The sequence below is a fragment of the Schistocerca cancellata genome, chromosome 3 (assembly GCF_023864275.1).
Source record: "Schistocerca cancellata isolate TAMUIC-IGC-003103 chromosome 3, iqSchCanc2.1, whole genome shotgun sequence".
Taxonomy (NCBI): Eukaryota; Metazoa; Arthropoda; class Insecta; order Orthoptera; family Acrididae; genus Schistocerca; species Schistocerca cancellata.
The window spans coordinates 802,733,658-802,754,470 of record NC_064628.1 but is presented as its reverse complement, the minus strand read 5'-3'; the positions used below and the strand labels follow the sequence as shown (position 1 = coordinate 802,754,470).

Sequence of the window (20,813 nt, the reverse complement as noted above, 5' to 3'; positions counted from 1 at the left end):
TGAAACCTAGCTTTTTGCCAAAAAACATGATTCTGTGTCAACGGGAGGGATGCTATAGGTTTTGATGAGAGAGTTTGAAGTACATGGCTGTATCTTTCTGTTGCATTTACCCAGAAGCTTACATTTATGAAATCGCCAAGTGCTTATACAACTTACAAGGTAACACAAATTTCAACTTGACACGTCTACCCGTTCATGAAAGAAATGTTTCTTAACAGAAACATTTCTCTCGTGAACGGGTAGACAGTCAAACAAATAATGATATAAAATTTTATTTTCGTGCAAATAATTACAAATTTACAATTTTTGGACTTTTCCCATTCGTTGTATTGTAAACTTGTCAAATTGCATGATTCTAGCCCAACGGGAAGGACCACATAGGTTTTGATGAGTGTGTTTTTGATAGCATTGACTAAGAAGCTTCAGTGTTTTACACCGCCAAGGAACCATAGGTCTCAGTACATCACATAAATTTTAACTTAATACGTCTATTCGTTCACGACATGAAGGGTTTTTAACAGCAGGACAGACAGAAAGAACCTATACGGGGTTTCTCATTTATCGATTGACGTACGGTAACCCAAAACGTGAAGAATTTTCTGTCAGTAGTAAAAGCAGTTACAATTCCAAGTTATCTTCGATAAAGGCACACGTACATTAACGAAGTTTACGCTTTACAATTAACTTAGGCTGTGTTTTCACAGCTATTAATTACAGTTGGAAAGCTGGGTAACTGTGATTACTGCAGAGACCGTGTGCATTCTACCAATTACGGATATTACTGTTGTGTTACGACTAGAGAGAACATTCCATTAGCGTAATCAACAGCTAATATTATCATTAAGAACAAGCAACTATGCCTATGAACGCTATGAATGTAAGCACTGGTGTGAGGAAGTCTATAGACATTCGCTAATTTCTCGGGAAGCAGCATTCTGATTCTGTGTGTTTGTTCCGTTGCTATTACTGTGTAGACATACCATACAAACACGTACTAGGCGATCTAGTGGGCGCAGAATTCATGTGGGGAACAATTTAACTATAGGAGGAGGAGGAGCAGGTTAGTGTTTAATGTCCCGTCGGCAACGAGGTCATTAGAGACGGAGCACAAGCTCGGATTAGGCAGGGATGGGGAAGGAAATGGCAGTGTCCATCCCGACATATGCCTTAAGTGATTTAGGGAAATCATGGAAAACCTAAATCAGGATGGCTGGGCGCAGGTTTGAACCGTCGTCCTCCCGAATGCAAGTCCAGCGTGCGAGCCACAGCGCCAGTTCGCTAGGTTGTAAGGTGTCAGGCAAATCCAACAACTTCCATGAAAACCCTGACATGATAGCAAATCCGACAGTATGTCACATAGTTGCGAATAAATTCTGACATTAAATTAACCAAAGTAATATGATCAACGAGTGAGCAAATGGAATACCACAGACTAACACAAGAACGCCTAAATGCATGTCATACCTTCCCACTGTGAAACAGACACAGTTCCGAGGGGAGAAACGAGAACAGAAGCTGAGAGCAGAGTCGTGTAAGCGAGAAGGCCCTACGATAAGGGACGGACACCCACGTCGCCAGCAGACCGCCAAGACCACCCCCCAGCCCATGTTAAAAGATAGAGCCCTCCAGAAGAACAGTATAGATCTTGATAACACTAAAAGGGCCACACCAGCTGCAAGTTTTAGCGTGAGACTTTTTCGCGTCTCTGTTACGTAGCAGACATTAAAAACATTGCCCCACCACGAAAAATATAACGTTTCTCATTGGATGGACGGAATTTTTGTAGGCGGAGCTTAAGGTTAACATTGAGACCCTGATTGGTCAGTTGAAAACACAGCCAGATAGCTTTTCTAAAACCAACTTCGGTAAATTGTAGTAAGGAGAAGTTAAAAAGAGTTGCTTCTGAGACGGCGAGGTGTGTGGAGCTGCGCCCCCCACCGGCCCCTGACGCTGCCTAACCAACGACAAGGTAATGAATGCACGCAATGCCGCATAAGGCTTCACTCAGAACTACAGAAGTCTCATCTGTTACACCCCTTTTTACGTAATACTAGTGTCGATCGTCAATTAAACTTCGTGGTATTCACATTTGCTATTAGAAATTAAAATCTGAAACGCCATGAATTTTCTGTTATATAATTATTGAGAAGCCACATCAGCCACTGTAATTTACGACAAGTTAAATAAGTAATTAAAGATAATTGAGGTTCACTGTAGACCATTTTTGATAGTTTTCTCTTTCATGAAACTTAATTTAAACCTAGATTATAGATGTGATGTGGCATAGGTCATCCTTCGATCCATTATAGAACTTGGAAACCCATTCAGGGAATATTCGTTCACATTTTTGTTGAACGCAGTTGGTTTTTATCATCCTGTATTGAAATATTTCCTTTTATCAGTAGTGCAATTTATAAACAATGTTTTGTGAGTAGATTAAAAATTCCAATGGTAAACTTAACTGCTTTTTCGACATTATTTTACTAGCTAACTAAGAATAGGAAAGCCTTGAACCCCTTCCACTAAATTTGGTTAGTATTAAGATTCTTTTACAGGGAGTGCAGTGGAGTTGACGCTGAAATCATTAAGTATTTGATTACATCATCGCTAGTCTCACTGAACTCTTCTGAACTCTACATGTCATGTGTGGTCTGGCGTCTCCTTACCAGCAGCAGGTCCCAGGTTCAAACTAGTCAATTCCCTAAAAAACACGCTCAGAGCGTCGTTGCGGGAAAGTGGTAGGGAGACGTGACTTAGAACAAACAGACACCACGCAAAATGTTACAAGGTAACAATGGAATACAAAGGGACTGAATGTCTGCGGTGTGTGGAAAAATGTGGCTCTTTGTCGATTATTTACATGATTAGAGATTCTGTATCTACAACTGTACTCTGTAAAGCACCGTAATGTGTGTGGCAGATGGCACATATTGCACTAGATTCACTCCTCGTTTCTCTCTCTCTCTCTCTTTCTCTCTCTCTCTCTCTCTCTCTCCTCACCCTATACAGTCCCCCTATTAAAGAACATTAAATGTGTGACCAAATAAAAGACAAAATATAATAAATAGCGACGGTTAAGTATTTATTGATCACATATAACACTAAAAAGTGTTAAAAGTGATTTTTAGAGAACAAAAGAATTACATACAAATGAGCCAATACGTTATGACCACCTGTTTAATAGCTTCTTTGTCCTTCTTTGGAACGAAATTTGTCACTGATTCTGCCTATCAGGGATCCGACAGTTTGTTGGTAAATTTGTGGAAGCATGAGGAATCACTTCAAAGTTGTTATCACGAAGAAACTGTTGCGTAACGTTAGCTCGATCTGCGGATGCGTTGTCTTGGTGAAACAGCACACGCGCAGCCCTTCCCGGACGTTTTTGTTGCAGTGCAGGAAGGAATTTGTTCTACAAAACATTTTCGTACGATGCACCTGTTACCGTAGTGCCATTTGGAACGCAAACGGGTAAGGATTACGCCCTCGCCGTCCCAAAACATGGACACCATCATTTTTTCAGCACTGACGGTTACCCGAAATTTTTTTGGTGGCGGTGAATCTGTGTGCTTCCATTGAGCTGACTGGCGCTTTGTTTCTGGATTGAAAAATGGCATCCACGTCTCATCCATTGTCACAACCGACGAAAAGAAAGTCCCATTCATGCTGTCGTTGCACGTCAACATTGCTTGGCAACATGCCACACGGGCAGCCATGTGGTCGTCCGTCAGCATTCGTGGCACCCACCTGGATTACACTTTTCGCATTTTCAGGTCGTCATGCAGGATTGTGTGCACAGAACCCACAGAAATGCCAACTCTGGAGGCGACTGTTCAACAGTCATTCGGCGATCCCCCAAAACAATTCTCTCCACTTTCTCGATCATATCGTCAGACCGGCTTGTGCGAGCCCGAGGTTGTTTCGGTTTGTTGTCACACGATGTTCTGCCTTCATTAAACTGTCGCACCCACGAATGCGCTTTCGACACATCCATAACTCCATCACCACATGTCTCCTTCAACTGCCGATGAATTTCAATTGGTTTCACACCACGCAAATTCAGAAAACGAATGATTGCACGCTGTTCAAGAAAGGAAAACGTCGCCATTTTAAGTATTTAAAACAGTTCTCATTCTCGCCGCTGGCGGTAAAACTCCATCTGCCGTACGGTGCTGCCATCTCTGGGACGTATTGACAATGAACGCGGCCTCATTTTAAAACAATACGCATGTTTCTATCTCTTTCCAGTCCGGAGAGAAAAAATCGGAGGCCTTAGAACTTGAATGCACCTCGTACTGCTGAACGACAACATCGCCGCCGAGGAAGACATCAAGCATGGAGGGATACAGGTGGTTCGCAGCTGTCAGCGTGTCTTCGATTACTACCACACATCCGATGAAAGCGCATGTCTTCCATAGCATAATACTGTTCCCACCAGACTTCGCCCGTGCCGCACTGCATGTCTCGGGCCGCCGTTCACCTCGAGGACTGCGTTTGTAGCGACGACCATGGAACTAGTGTAGCAAAAATGAGATTCACCCGAAGAGCCGACATGTTTCCATTGATGGATGGTCGAATCCCGATGGCCTCGTGCCCACTGCAACCGTAATTTACGATAGCGTTGGATCAACATGTGAACAAGTAGGGATGGTCTGCTGCAGAGATCCATTTTCGAAAATGTACGATGAACGGTGTGCTACGAAACACCTGTGCGTTCTCTGTTACTGTGCTCTTTCGGCAGAGATACTACAGATCATCATCCATCCTTTTTATTTAATGTAATCCATTATGGAGTCGAGGTAGCAGTTGTCATTATACTGGTTATCACTGTTAGCATTCAACCGCGATTCTTATACATATATTTTAACAACGCGTTTCAAGAGACAATGCTCCCATCATCAGGTTGTAAAATGTATGTCATGAAATTAAACGGACTAAAAAGACAAAATACCATCACAAATAGTTGGGAAGTCCATAGAGTAAAACAGAATTAAAAGTATATTCGACTCTGGGTCCTCGTCTTACATTGAAGTTCTAGACACAAGTCGATGGGCGTCCCATAGCTACCAAATATGCTGTCGCACTCCGTCTATAGAAAACAAACTACGACTGATGCCGTGATCCCGAATGATTCAAGCCATCCGCAGGCTTATAAAGAAGCTGCTTTCCGTAGTCTCGTGCATAGGACAATCAATATACCTATGAGCGAAAAAGATAGGGAGACTGAAATTAATACCGTTAAGAGAATAGCGATGAATAACGGTTACAGAATAGATATGGTTAAAAAACTGTTACGGAAAAGTAATAAGCGCAAAAAGAATAAACCTGATGGAGAGAAAGTGAAAATTATCACGATGTCATACTACGGAACAGTGTCACAAAAAATAGCAAATATTTTTAAGCCATACGATGTTAAAATAGCTTTTCAGACTAATAACCTAGTGAGGTATAACCTTAAGCACGATATTGGCGAGAAGAGAAATAAGTTAGAAAGATCGGGAGTTTATAAGATTCAGTGCAGAACTTGTGATGCAAAATATATAGGGCAGACAGGAAGATCATTCGCGATCCGGTATAAAGAACATAACGATGGGCTCAGGTTAGGAAATTATGACAAATCAGCTGTTGCGAACCATATATATATGAAACAGGCCATCCCCTGACAAGACAACGTAGAAATATTGCATGTAGAAAAGAAAGGGAGCAAACTTGATTTACTAGAGGAATTCGAGATAGCTATCCATGAAAAGAAACAAAGCAACATTAAAAATGCACAAGATAGTTTTAAAGAAAAGAGATTTTTTAGCGGGTTTTTAGAATTATTTTAGGGTAGGTATGCGACTTTAACTTGTAGCATGTCACTGACGGAGTTGCGAGAGCAGACCAATGCAATAAGGAAATCAGGCGCCCAATAGCATAGCGTTACCGTCAAGCACACGGCTGTAACCACGCCACAACACCTAGGCACGTCAGTCCACAACAGCTCCCGAGCCGGCACAGTGCGACGGCATATTTGGTAGCTATGGGACGGCCATCGACTTGTGTCAACAACTTCAATGTAAGACGAGGACCCACAGTCCAATATACTTTTTATTTTGTTTTACTCTATGGACTTCCCAACTATTTGGGATGGTATTTTGTCATTTTAGTCCGTTTAATTTCATGACATAGATTTTACAACCTGATGATGGAGCATTGTCTCTTGAAACGCGTTGTTAAAATATATGTATAAGAATCGCGGTTGAATGCTAACAGTGATAACCATCATCCATCCTACTTTACAGAGCAGACAAGCGTCCTGTGAAGAGTCATGGGCGTCTAACAATTTAGCGCCTAGTGGTGGTTTCACTGTTCCTATACCTCTTTCCGTACATAGTCACAACAGTTGCACGTGAACATTCGACCAGCTTGGCCGTTTTGGAGGTACTCGCTCACAGGCTTTGCGTAATAATACTCTGTCCTCTGACAGAGTCGCTTATCTCCGTGGATTTCCCCATTTACAGCCTATATCTTCACTAAAGTGATCCCTCATCCGTCTCCACTACGCCCGCAACGTCACCAGGTTGCATCCAAGTAGTGGGCAGTGGTCATAATGTTCTGGCTTAGCAGTGTATAAGCTTGGAATAAACAGTTTACGTTAACCTCTAAGAACAGCTGTTTTTAATGTATGGTCTATTGTCTTCTTTTCTGTAAGAATATACAAGGATTACCCTCGCTCTATCTGTGATTGAAGTTAGTAACATTGTATACGAAATGCTATGTCAAGGTATGATATTTCCAAAATACTCCAAATTCATGTGTTAGATGTTCACCTTGTATTAATTTAAGTAATATTAGCATTCTCCTCCACGTAAAAGATGCAAGTTTTTACAGATTTTCAGTACAACAGCAGCCGTTAATACTAGCATCGCTGGTGTCGTGGATTCAGAGCGTAAAAATACGCCGCCACTACGAGACTAATTAAAATTTCCTTAAATATAAAAAGAAGCGCTCACTTACTGTGAATGAAAAGTAGTAATTCCGATCTGCATTATCTTTCTGAATAATAGTAAAGCAATTTAAGATGATTTTTTCAATTTAAGGTGATTTTTCAACTTTAATCGCAACAGCCTGTGGCCAATTCTGAATTAACGAAAGAGCAATCCACGAGAGACAGACATTTTCACTCATCAAAATACTCGTTGTCTAGAATTTATGAGAGAAAGTAATTAAATTAATTTCAGATACACCCCTCTCCCCCCCCCCCCCCCCCCTGTCACTTCAGGTAGGGAAGAGAATAAACATAGCTGCAGAACTATTTGAGAAAGTTCAGTGAATCTTATTGTGGGTGTGAATGGGGTGAAGCTCACAAATTATCAATAAACCATCTAAATTAGTGTCAGTTCAATAGTCTCCAAGTTCGCTGGTCTAAAAATTAACTGTTCTGATAACAGTTGGTTCAAATGGCTCTGAGCACTATGGGACTTAACATCTGAGGTCATCAGTCCCCTAGAACTTAGAACTACTTAAACCTAACAAACCTAAGGACATCACACACATCCATGCCCGAAGCAGGATTCGAAACATAACTAACCTAAGGACAGCACACACATCCGTGCCCGAGGCAGGATTCGAACCTGCGAACGTAGCGGGCGCGCGGTTCCAGACTGAACCGCCTAGAACCGCTCGACCACCACGGCAGGCTTTAATCAATAATTTATTGAAATATTTTCTATAATAATTTTTGCACGGAACTTCTAATTTTAAGTCTTGTAAATAAAATAATTTTGATTTTACGCTGCTGATACAATGATTCATTTTGTTGTCTAACTGAATATTGTGATAACGGGAGAAGTCCGGATGATCAGACAGTTTATATCAAATTCTAGAGCACAATAAAAAAATATCGGCCAGAGTCTTAGTTATTCTATTTATCCCTCTTCACTAATCTTCTATACCACCACGTTTCAAAAGTTTCTGATCTCTTCTCGTCTAAACGGTTCACCATACCTGTTTCTCTTCAGTAGAAGGGTACAGTCCAGACTAGTATCTTCATAAAATACGCAACAACATTTAAATTTATATTCGATGTTAACAAATTTCCCTTTTTCAAGGATTCTTTTTTTGCTATAGTCAGTCTTCTTTTATAACCTCTGTACTTCAGCTATTTTGCTAGCGAAGAAGCAAACCTCATTCACTACTTTTAGGGTAGCATTTACGAATCTCATTCTCTCAGCTTCTCCTAATCTATTTCGAATACATTCCGTTACACTTATTCTTACTTCTGTTGACAATAATCTTATATCCTTTTTTCAGCATAAGATTAAGCTCCCAACCGGTTGCACATAAATGTTAGGTATATTGACCTAGGTTTCGACACCTACTAGGGGTGTGTTCATCAGAATAAACAGTTGTTAAATCGTAAAATTACATTGATAAAAGCAATAGTTAGAATTTGGATTAGCTACACTCAAGTCAAAGCTGCTCCAAGTTCTGACTATTGCTTTTTAGCAATGCAATTTTACGATTTAGCAACTGTTCAGTCTGATGAAGACACCCCCAGTAGGCGTCGAAACCTAGGTCAATGTACCTAATGTTTATGTGCAACAGGTTGGCTGTTTAATCTTATATTGAAGCTACTATAGGGTTGCTAAATAACAGCCATGATCAAAACTGTATTTTATATTCTTTTTCCTAGAAAATATCTATTTCTTTCAAATGCTCTTCCAAGTTCTTCACCGTCTCTGACAGAATTACGGTATCACCAGCAAATATCTAAGTTTTAATTTATTCTCCCTGAACTTTAATTCCCTTTTCAAATTCCCTCTCGGTTTCCGTCGATAGTCACTAAGCTGAAAGTAGTTATTATTTTTGTGTTGTGGGAATAAGCATCATACCGTTCGAAGTTCATGTATAAGCCATCCATAAAATCCCGCTATCAGTTACAAAAATCGTAAGTTGGAAACTAATACAGTTAGAGGATAGTCGTCTGTCTTAAAACGTTTAGCAGCTCTCAAAGTGAACTTTGATAACTGCGAGCTGCATTGCAACAGCACAGAATGCTGTAACTCCGGAAATGCTAACGGAAGTATGGCATGAGCTTAACTATCGGCTGAGTGTTCTTAGGAAATGAAAACTTTCATACTAAAGGTAACTGCAAGAAGAACCCAAGGTTGCGGTGCACCTTCGTAGCAGAGTGGTCAACTCAACAGACCTTGATTGGTGGGACCTGGGTTTGATTCCCGCAACTGTCAGGGACTTTTCCTTCGTGGGAGTACTGAACCGGGGTGCAGCAAACCTTGTGATGACGGTTGAGGACTCCCTGATTGAGAGGTAGCGGCTCCATGTTCGGAACGTCGACACTGGTAGGGTGTACGGTGTGCTGACTTCAAACGCCTCTATACCGCATCCTATGATGAACAGCTGAGGATGACACGGCGGTCGATCGACAGTCGAATGGTCTTCGTGGCCTGATTACAGGATTACTTTCTTCCGTAAGCCAAGACCGTATGCATATGCAGGTAACATATGCACCCTTTCAAAATCGGGTGGTTCTTTCGAAGGTAAAATCTTGCATAATTCCCATGCGTAATTCAACATTCAGTTCCCTCTTCATTTACGTAGAAGATATAGTCTACTGATATCCGATCTTTTTGAAACTCCCTGTATGTTCATTAGTCTACATACAAATCGTAAAAGGATACCACCTCTCAGAAATTCCAGACTTATTTATCGAAAAGGAAAAGCAAGGAGCACCACGATCGAGGACAGAAGAAGCCGCTTGCAAAAAATTGATGAAGAAAACGAACCAACTATGGCCAACAAGAAGCTATTGTTACAGATGACGTTCGAAACGTGTCGGTTGTGCCCTTGCGTGGCTGTGCACCCCCTCTGTGGTGATAAACCTGTGCAGGTAAACAGTGAAAGGTGGCTACACTGAGCCACAGCGCCAAAGATCGCGCCAGAGAGTATTGTTCCGCCGCCTCCACTGGCAGTGCTTATAGAGAAGTAGCGGCAGGCAGTTCTTACCGAGAAGTTGTGGTGGACACTGCTTGTCGTGAAGTCAGAGTGAGATGTGGTAGTGGAGAGTGTTGTTCCATGTTTTATGCAGTGGTTTGATGGGAGAGATAGCAGATGTTGTTCTAATGGAGATATTGTAATGGTCAGAGTGCATTTCGTCAATATATATGGAGGTATTTTCTTTTATTCTTTTATTCTTTCAGAGACCTGAATAATGTGTCATTACAGGTTCAGTCAACAAAGCATCTGGCGTGTGTTCTTGTATTAGAGGGTAATTTTGGTTTTCTTGCACAATTATAGTATTTGTAATTTTCTTTTATCACGTCAGTATAATTGGTATTTAAAAATTCTTGTCTTGTTGAAGAAGAACCGTGCCAGATGGGCGTTGAGTCATACTGCCACATACAGAACAGCTACACTTGTGCTTTGTTGGTTTCGTAGGTTTTATAGTTGCTGGGGGACTTAATTAATTAACTGTGTCAACGAAAATTTTCTTACATTCTTTGTTGTCATTCTAAGCAGTCAGATTGCGTACTAGTCAGGGCCAGCCGTTTACGAGACTTGCGTAATCGGACATACAGCTACTAAAATTATTTGCATTTTCATTTTTTATTTAATTAGGCCCCCATGCAACAGGAGCGTGCGTGTGAGACAGCAGATGCAGCACGAACTGCAGCGACGATGCGATGTAACCGACGAGCTGCTGGAAATGCAGGAATGTCAACGCGAAGTTCTTGGACGTCAGTAGCGCGCGGATGCAACGATGCGGCGCTCGCAACTGACGGCGGAGCTTAGCTTGCTATCAATAGCGGCGGCTGAGGCTGCGTGCGCGTCCAGGAAGTAGGCAGTGCGGGTGAGGGGGGGGGGGGGGGGGCGACAGCTACTGTGGCACCGACTCCATCCCGGCCGGAGAGTTCACGGGCCACTGCGGACATTGTGCGCGCCGCGCCGCCCCTGCGCTTCCCAACGCCGCTATCTGCACCTCAGAAACATACCAGCCGGGAAACACGACCCAGCCATACGTCGCCGCCTCCTCTCTCTCCCCACGCTCCACAAACACACACACACACACACACACACACATATACACATAGTTACACAGCGTGAGAAGGATGTAAAGGAGGGAAGAGGGGAGACTGAGGTAAGAAAGAAACAGGAGAGGGGTAGAAGCAATGATGGGGTAAGCTGTGTGGGAAGGAACTGAATAAGGGAAGGGATAGACAGAAGAAGAGAGAGAAGGATCGACAGAGAGGAAAGGTGGTAGAAAGATGGCTGGAATGAAAGAGAGAGTGATACAATGAGAGAGAGGGATACAATGAGAGAGATGGTAGGATTGAGAGAGAGGGAAGGAATGAGACAGGTGGAAGAAGTGAGAGAGAGTGAAGCAGTGTGGGTGGGAGAAGTCAGAGAAGTGAAGCAGTGTGGATGGGAGAAGTGAGAGAGAGAGTGAAGCAGTGGAGGGGGAGGGGGAAGGAAGGAGTATAGAAAAGCAAGGAGCCTGTGAGAGAAGTGGAAGGGGGAAGTAGTGACAGAGGGGAAACTATTCAGAAAGCATTGTAAGAGAGGGAAGGAGTAAGAGAGAGGAAATCAGTGTGAGTGTGCAAGAAAGAGAGGAAGGAAAAAATGACGACAAATGTTTGAGAAGGAGTGAGTATGAGTAACAGTAAGAGGGACATAGTGAGAGATGAATGGGTGAGAGAATAAGGGAAAAGGAATGTTGGGGAGAAAAGGGGTCTAAGCGAACGAGAGAGAGCTGGAGAGGTGATGGAGAGGTGAAAGGTTGAAGTTTAGTATAAGAGGTTGATAGAGCTATTGAGAAAAAAGTTGGAGATTGGCAAATTTCAGTGAGGGGATGAGTTGGGGTAGGAAAAAGCGACTGTGGGAGGATGGCAGCAGAAGGCTGGGGTAAAAGAAGGAAGGAAATATTCGAGGGAGGAATAGAAGAAGCAGGACAGAGTAATGGAGGTTTGGGTAAAGGGGGGAATAGTGATGGATGGAACGGTACGAGGTGAGTGAGGGTATGACGTTGAGTGATAGAGAGAGGGCAATATCAATGATGGTACGAAATGAATTATGAGGTTTAGGAGGAACTGCCTAAGGAAAAGTCGAGGGAAGGAGAAATGGAGAGTTGCAGATAGCGATGGAGAATAAGGTTGGGGGAGAGGGTTGGCGAATAGGGAAGGAGCAAGAAAGTGTGTGATGGAATTGAGAAGATTAGTGGGGAGAGGAGGAATGGAGCCAGGGCTGGATAAGAACAAAGGCAGTGTGGAATGAGACGTCTAAAATAAGTTGGGAGGGACAGAAGAGAGAAAGAAGGGGACGGTGGGTGGCAGGGAGTATCTATGTTTGAAATGACGACATTGTCATTGTGATCTAGCGATCGAAATACTGTTATAAATATGAAAAACATCTGCCTTTATTTCGAAGTACTTTTATTAAAATTTACCTGGCTTCATTGCCTCATGTCCTATCACCAGATATAAAATTTTTGTCAACGAAAAACACATCAGTGTGAACGGTAGTGTCACAAGCAGCAGACTCCCAAGTAACTGATCCTAACTGAACTCCAGTTGTTCCAGTTGGCTGAAAGTCAGCACGTGAACAACCACAGTGAAATCCCTTGAGATGAAATTTCATATAGCAAAAGCTTACGGCGTTTACTGATAACGTGGGCATCATGATCAGAAACGCAGACCTTTCAAAGTGATACAAAGTGCAGCAGTTGTATCCCGTTAATATTACTAGAAAATGTTGCAGTCCTTGTTGAGTTCTGAATAAAAAAAATAAATGTTAATAAGGGAAGCCTAGCTAGTTTTTATTCATGTACCTAAAACAACCACTGTTTAATGGGGTCCACAATGATTAATTAGCTGAATTTATATAAACAACATGCACCAGGTCGACAGTTTAGACACACACACACACACACACACACACACACTGACGCCGCATACAACCATTAAGAGGCCGATTCAGCTACGCGCAGCTGTTAACCCGGCTTACCTTGGGTGCCCCTATCTCCCGGGTCGATATGCCCATCTTCTCGTGGTGTCTGAGCTGCACCGGGTAGATGATCTGGTAGTAGTGTGCACCGATGTTGCGTACCAGCTCTTGGTTCTGCCGGAATTCGCGCAGCAGTCTCTCCACCTCACCTGCAACACAGACCATTCACCTCAATTTCTCCTGGTTCTCACCAGTGCATCTCATATGCACTGCGGAAAACAAAAGAGCGAAAGCAAACCGATAAACTCTATCACTCTTTTCCGAATACTTGCTGTTTTCAAAATCTGTTTGCACAAATTACAAAAAAATTCGATGTTAAGACAAGTAATTCAACAGGTACATTTTAGAAAAATATTCCTAGAATCTCGAGTCTATATTGGGTGTCGAGGGACCAACAGAATTTTTAACCATCCTTTCCCTTATAATATAATCCATTATGGAGTCGAGGTAGCAGTTATCGTTATACTGGTTATCACTGTTCGCATTCAACCGCGATTCTTATACACATATTTTAACAACGCGTTTCAGGAGACAATGCTCTCATCATCAGGTTGTAAAGTCTATGTCATGAAATTAAACGGACTAAAAAGACAAAATACCATCACAAATAGTTGGGGAGTCCATAGAGCAAAACAGAATTAAAAGTATATTGGACTGTGGGTCCTCGTCTTACATTGAAGATGTTGACACAAGTCGTTGACCATCCCATAGCTACCAAATATGCTGTCGCACTATGCCGGCCCGGGAGCTGTTATGGACTGACGTGCCTAGGTGTTGTGGCGTGGTTACAGCCGTGTGCTTGACGGTAACGCTATGCTATTGGGCGCCTTATTTCCTTATTGCATTGGTCTGCCACCGTTAGCCTCACGCAACTCCGTCAGTGACATGCTATATACCTATAAGCGAAAAAGATAGGGAGACTGAAATTAATACCGTTAAGAGAATAGCGATGAATAACGGTTACAGAATAGATATGGTTAAAAAACTGTTACGGAAAAGTAATAAGCGCAAAAAGAAAAAACCTGATGGAGAGAAAGTGAAAATTATCACGATGCCATACTACGGAACAGTCTCACAAAAGATAGCAAATATTTTTAAGCCATACGATGTTAAAATAGCTTTTCAGACTAATAACCTAGTGAGGTATAACCTTAAGCACGATATTGGCGAGAAGAGAAATAAGTTTGAAAGATCGGGAGTTTATAAGATTCAGTGCAGAACTTGTGATGCAAAATATATAGGACAGACAGGAAGATCATTCGCGATCCGGTATAAAGTACATAAAGATGCGTTCAGGTTAGGAGATTATGACAAATCAGCTGTTGCGAACCATATATATGAAACAGGCCATCCCCTTAATAGCATAGAAGACAACGTAGAAATATTGCATGTAGAAAAGAAAGGGAGGAAACTTGATTTACTAGAGGAATTGGAGATAGCTATCCATGAAAAGAAACAAAGCAATATTCTAAATGCACAAGATAATTTTAAAGAAATGAGATTTTTAGCGGGTTTTTAGAATTATTTTAGGGTAGGTATGCGACTTTAAACTTGTAGCATGTCACTGACGGAGTTGCGAGAGGCTAACGGTGGCAGACCAATGCAATAAGGAAATAAGGCGCCCAATAGCATAGCGTTACCGTCAAGCACACGGCTGTAACCACGCCCCAACACCTAGGCACGTCAGACCACAACAGCTCCCGAGCCGGCACAGTGCGATAGCATATTTGGTAGCTATGGGACGGCCATCGACTTGTGTCAACAACTTCAATGTAAGACGAGGACCGCCGGCCGCGGTGGCCGTGCGGTTCTGGCTCTGCAGTCCGGAACCGCGGGACTGCTACGGTCACAGGTTCGAATCCTGCCTCGGGCATGGGTGTATGTGATGTCCTTAGGTTAGTTAGGTGTAAGTAGTTCTAAGTTCTAGGGGACTGATGACCTAAGATGTTGAGTCCCATAGTGCTCAGAGCCATTTGAACCATTTTAAGACGAGGACCCACAGTCCAATATACTTTTAATTCCGTTTTACTCTATGGATTTCCCAACTATTTGTGATGGTATTTTGTCTTTTTAGTCTGTTTAATTTCATGACATAGACTTTACAACCTGATGATGAGAGCATTGTCTCTTGAAACGCGTTGTTAAAATATATGTATAAGAATCGCGGTTGAATGCTAACAGTGATAACCAATCCTTTCCCTTCCTTAGGGCCTGAAGTTTGAACAATTTTATGTTAGCAGTTGTCTAAATCATACGTAGAATAGCAGCTCTGCATACTGACCCTGACAGGGCGTTTGCTACCGTTCAGCTACCAGTGTCAGCCTTAGTCATATGGCGTTATTCGGATGTAGTACTGAGGGGCTTGTGGTCAACAAGCCGTTGTTAGTTTCCCAGATCTCGGAGCAGCTACTTATCATTCAAACACCTCCACAACTAGCATCACGACCGAGCGAGGTTGCGCAGAGGTTAGCCCACTGGACACGCATTCGGGAGGACGAAGGTTCAAACAAGCGTCCGGACATTCAGATTTAGGTTTTCAGCGATTTCCCTAAATCGCTCTAGGCAAATGCCGGGATAGGTTCCTTTGAAAAGGGTACGGCCGATTTCCTTCCACATCCTTGACACAATCCGAGCTTGCTCTCCGTCTCTAATGACCCCGGCGTCGAGGGGACGCTGAACCCAATCTTCCTTCCTTCCTGCCTTCCAAATGGCATCACGAGGCTCAGTGCACCCTGTTCCAGTCTTCCCATAATGGAAAAAACCCTGGCAGTACCGAAGACTGAACCCGTGTCTTCAGCATAGCAGTCAGATAAGCTGACCACTTAGCTACAGAGATGGACTACACCAAAAATACTCCCTCCAGATTTGATTTCTGTACGACCAATTGTTTTTTAGCGCTTCAGTACTTTATATTACTTAACATCCCCTTAAAGTACACTAATGCCCACAGCCCGAATTTTACGAATTCCCTATTTTTTTGCGATTCTGCGATAAATAATTAACATTCTTACCAAATTTCATGTTTTAAAGACTGGTGCTTTTTGTTGGTCGTAGATTTGGGATAGAAACTGTAAACATCCTTTCACGATCTTAGGGACTGGAGTAACAAACAAATTCTTAGCAGACCCTGATGTCAAACCGAGAAAGACTGCCACTAAATTCACATTTCTAGGACCATTGGTTTAGGCTGCACGGAGATAAGTCAGTCAGTCATTTAAAGTATTATACAGAATGTACTCGTTTCGTTTGACAAAAATATATCTTTTACATGAGTGAAGACAGAAACTTGGGATAATTTGAACTTATTCATAGGACCGTAAAGGTTTCCTTTTCAAAAGAAACGTCCGATTTTATAAGTGTATATTTCTCACATCCATACGCATAAAATCTTGGGGTACTTTCTACAATCACGTTTAGATCAAAGCTTCTATTTACCTTTCACAAATGATAAATGTATCCTCCACCGGACGCAACACAATAATGAGAAGATTGTCAAGCACGTACCATTCTTTTGCGGGCATGCTTGGAGTTACTACAGTCACTGTTATTGCTATATGGAGTCGCAGATCACTTAGAAGTGTTGGAAGGGGAGGTGCATATACGTTGTCGTCCACAAATCCACAAAAATAAAAATCACATATCGTGAAATCAGCCAACTTTGGTCGCCAGTGGTGTAATACGAGATCCCTACGCCGCTTACGCTGCAGTAGCAACAGTGTCGGGCAGCCGATTGTAACTACACTTATAAACCAAAACATTATAACCTCTGCCCACTTCGGAAGTGCATGGTACATGGTGGCGTTGCTGGCAATGGCGCGGTAAGGAAAGTATACAAACGGGGAAAAGACGAAGGAGGAATCATTTTACCAACGATACTGGCCGCAAATGGGGATAGCCAGCGACATGAGCGACTTTGGCAAAGGGCGCATTCTTAAGGCCCGCCGACAGTGAAATGGCGAAGGCGGTCGGTTGTTCACATGCTTCTGCCGAGAGCATCTATGGAAATTGATTGACGGATGATGAAAGCACATAGAGATCTACATCTACATCTACATCCATACTCCGCAAGCCACCTGACGGTGTGTGGCGGAGGGTACCTTCAGTACCTCTATCGGTTCTCCCTTCTATTCCAGTCTCGTATTGTTCGTGGAAAGAAGGATTGTCGGTATGCCTCTGTGTGGGCTCTAATCTCTCTGATTTTACCCTCATGGTCTCTTCGCGAGATATACGTAGGAGGGAGCAATATACTGCTTGACTCTTCGGTGAAGGTATGTTCTCGAAACTTTGACAAAAGCCCGTACCGAGCTACTGAGCGTCTCTCCTGCAGAGTCTTCCACTGGAGTTTATCTATCATCTCCGTAACGCTTTCGCGATTACTAAATGATCCTGTAACGAAGCGCGCTGCTCTCCGTTGGATCTTCTCTATGTCTTGTATCAACCCTATCTGGTACGGATCCCACACTGCTGAGCAGTATTCAAGCAGTGGGCGAACAAGTGTACTGTAACCTACTTCCTTTGTTTTCGGATTGCATTTCCTTAGGATTCTTCCAATGAATCTCAGTCTGGCATCTGCTTTACCGACAATCAACATTATATGATCATTCCATTTTAAATCACTCCTAATGCGTACTCCCAGATAATTTATGGTATTAACTGCTTCCAGTTGCTGACCTGCTATTTTGTAGCTAAATGATAAAGGATCTATCTTTCTGTGTATTCGCAGCACATTACACTTGTCTACATTGAGATTCAGTTGCCATTCCCTGCACCATGCGTCAATTCGCTGCAGATCCTCCTGCATTTCAGTACAATTTTCCATTGTTACAACCTCTCGATACACCACACCATCATCTGCAAAAAGCCTCAGTGAACTTTCGATGTCATCCACCAAGTCATTTATGAATATTGTGAATAGCAACGGTCCTATGACACTCCCCTGCGGCACACCTGAAATTACTCTTACTTCGGAAGACTTCTCTCCATTGAGAATAACATGCTGCGTCCTGTTATCTAGGAACTCCTCAATCCAATCACACAATTGGTCTGATAGTCCATATGCTCTTACTTTGTTCAATAAACGACTGTGGGGAACTGTATCGAACGCCTTGCGGAAGTCAAGAAACACGGCATCTACCTGTGAACCCGTGTCTATGGCCCTCTGAGTCTCGTGGACGAATAGCGCGAGCTGGGTTTCACATGACCGTCTTTTTCGAAACCCATGATTAGATGACGAGGTGTAGGACGTGAAGTTTAAAATTTGCCGGCGAATTAAATGTTTGAAGAGATTTCGGGATTGCAGCCGGTCGTCGTTAACTTCACTCTACGATTTTTTCACTGGACACCTGCCACTCGCCTTCAGTTGAGCCATCGAAGACTGATGAAGACATTCTCCGCTCGCCATACACAATGAAACGCCAAAAAACTGGTACAGGCATGCGTAGTCAAATACAGAAATATGTAAACAGGCAGAATATGGTGCTGCCGTCGGAAACGCATAGTAAGACAACAAGTGTCTGGTGCAGTTACTAGATCGGTTACTGCTGCTACAATAGCAGGTTATCAAGATTTAAGTGAGTTTGAACGTGGTGTTATAGTCGGCGCACGAGCGGTAGGACACAGCATCTCCGAGGTTGCGATGAAATTGAGATTTTACCGTACGACCATTTCGCGAATGTACCGTGAATATCAGGAATCATGTAAGACATCAAATCGCCGACATCGCTGCGGCCGGAAAAAGATCCTACAAGAATAGGAACAACGATGACCGAAGAGAATCGTTCAACGTGACAGAAGTGCAACCCTTTCGCAAATTGCTGAAGATTTCAGTGGTGGGTCATCAACAAGTGTGAGCGTGTGAACCATTCAACGGAACATCATCGATATGGGCTTTCGGAGCCGGAGGCCCGCTTGTGTACTCTCGATACCTGCCCGACACAAAGCTTTATGTCTCGCCTGAGCCTGTCAACACCGACATTGTACTGTTGGTGACTGGAAACATGTTGCCTGGTCGGACGAGTCTCGTTTCATATTCTATCGAGAGGATGGACTTGTTCATACAACCTCATGAATCAAAGGGCCCTACATGTCAGCAGGGGACTGTTCAAGCTCGTGGAGGGTCTGTAATGGTGTATGGCGTGTGCAGTTGGAGTGATCTGGGACTCCTGATACCCTACATACGACTCTGACAAGTGGCATGTACATAAGCATACTGTGTGATCACATGCATCCATGCATGTCCATTGGGAGGGACTTGGGCAATTCCAGCAGGACAATGAGATGCCCCACACGTCCAGAATTGCTACAGAGTGTTTCCAGGAACACTCTTCGGAGTTTAAACACTTCTGATGGTCACCAAACTCTCGAGACATGAACATTATTGAGCATATCTGGGATGCCTTGCAACGTGCTGTTCAGAAGAGATCTCCACCCCCCTCTCGTACTCTTACGGATTTGTGGACAGCCCTGCAGGGTTCATGGTGTCAATTCCCTCTAGCACTACTTCAGACATTATTCGAGTCCATACCACGTAGTGCTGCGGCACTTCTGCATGCTCGCGGGGGCCCTACACGATATTAGGCAACTGTACCAGTTTCTTTGGCTCTTCAGTGCATAGCGCGCTGAGAGTATCGCCGCGCACGTGTCAGAGTCACGGTGACAGAAGGACCACGCCGCCCAGCAGCAGCGCCCTGGCTGGTAAAACTGCAAAGATTAGCTGTCTTCGGCGTTGGTACTCGCCGCAGTCATTGGAGTACTCTGGCTTCTTCATCTGGAGCAAATCTCACAGGTGGCGGGATTCCACACATTATCCAGCTGGTAGCCGCTGTTACGGTTCATTATACAGGGTTATTACAAATGATTGAAGCGATTTCACAGCTCTACAATAACTTTATTATTTGAGATATTTTCACAATGCTTTGCACACACATACAAAAACTCAAAAAGTTTTTTTAGGCATTCACAAATGTTCGATATGTGCCCCTTTAGTGATTCGGCAGACATCAAGCCGATAATCAAGTTCCTCCCACACTCGGCGCAGCATGTCCCCATCAATGAGTTCGAAAGCATCGTTGATGCGAGCTCGCAGTTCTGGCACGTTTCTTGGTAGAGGAGGTTTAAACACTGAATCTTTCACATAACCCCACAGAAAGAAATCGCATGGGGTTAAGTCGGGAGAGCGTGGAGGCCATGACATGAATTGCTGATCATGATCTCCACCACGACCGATCCATCGGTTTTCCAATCTCCTGTTTAAGAAATGCCGAACATCATGATGGAAGTGCGGTGGAGCACCATCTTGTTGAAAGATGAAGTCGGCGCTGTCGGTCTCCAGTTCTGGCACGAGCCAATTTTCCGCGGGCTACGCTTGAAACTTGCCCGCACGCGTTCAACCGTTTCTTCGCTCACTGCAGGCCGACCCGTTGATTTCCCCTTACAGAGGCATCCAGATGCTTTAAACTGCGCATACCATCGCCGAATGGAGTTAGCAGTTGGTGGATCTTTGTTGAACTTCGTCCTGAAGTGTCGTTGCACTGTTATGACTAACTGATGTCAGTGCATTTCAAGCACGACATACGCTTTCTCGGCTCCTGTCGCCATTTTGTCTCACTGCGCTCTCGAGCGCTCTGGCGGCAGAAACCTGAAGTGCGGCTTCAGCCGAACAAAACCTTATGAGTTTTTCTACGTATCTGTAGTGTGTCGTGACCATATGTCAATGAATGGAGCTACAGTGAATTTATGAAATCGCTTCAATCATTTGTAATAGCCCTGTATTTTCCGTGATGCATATTTCACCGGATCTTTTATAATGGAATCCC

At 43.3% G+C, this 20,813-nt stretch overlaps 1 protein-coding gene across 1 annotated transcript in view; it reads right to left on the bottom strand.

Moving 5' to 3' along the window:
- Positions 1–20,813, bottom strand: part of LOC126176584 (disintegrin and metalloproteinase domain-containing protein 22) — a 1,067,821-nt gene that overhangs the window by 829,908 nt on the left and 217,100 nt on the right. Inside the window, exon 3 of the mRNA XM_049923744.1 lies at positions 13,000–13,148. Coding sequence (XP_049779701.1) covers positions 13,000–13,148 — 149 coding nt within the window. The remainder of the gene's footprint in view (positions 1–12,999; positions 13,149–20,813) is intronic.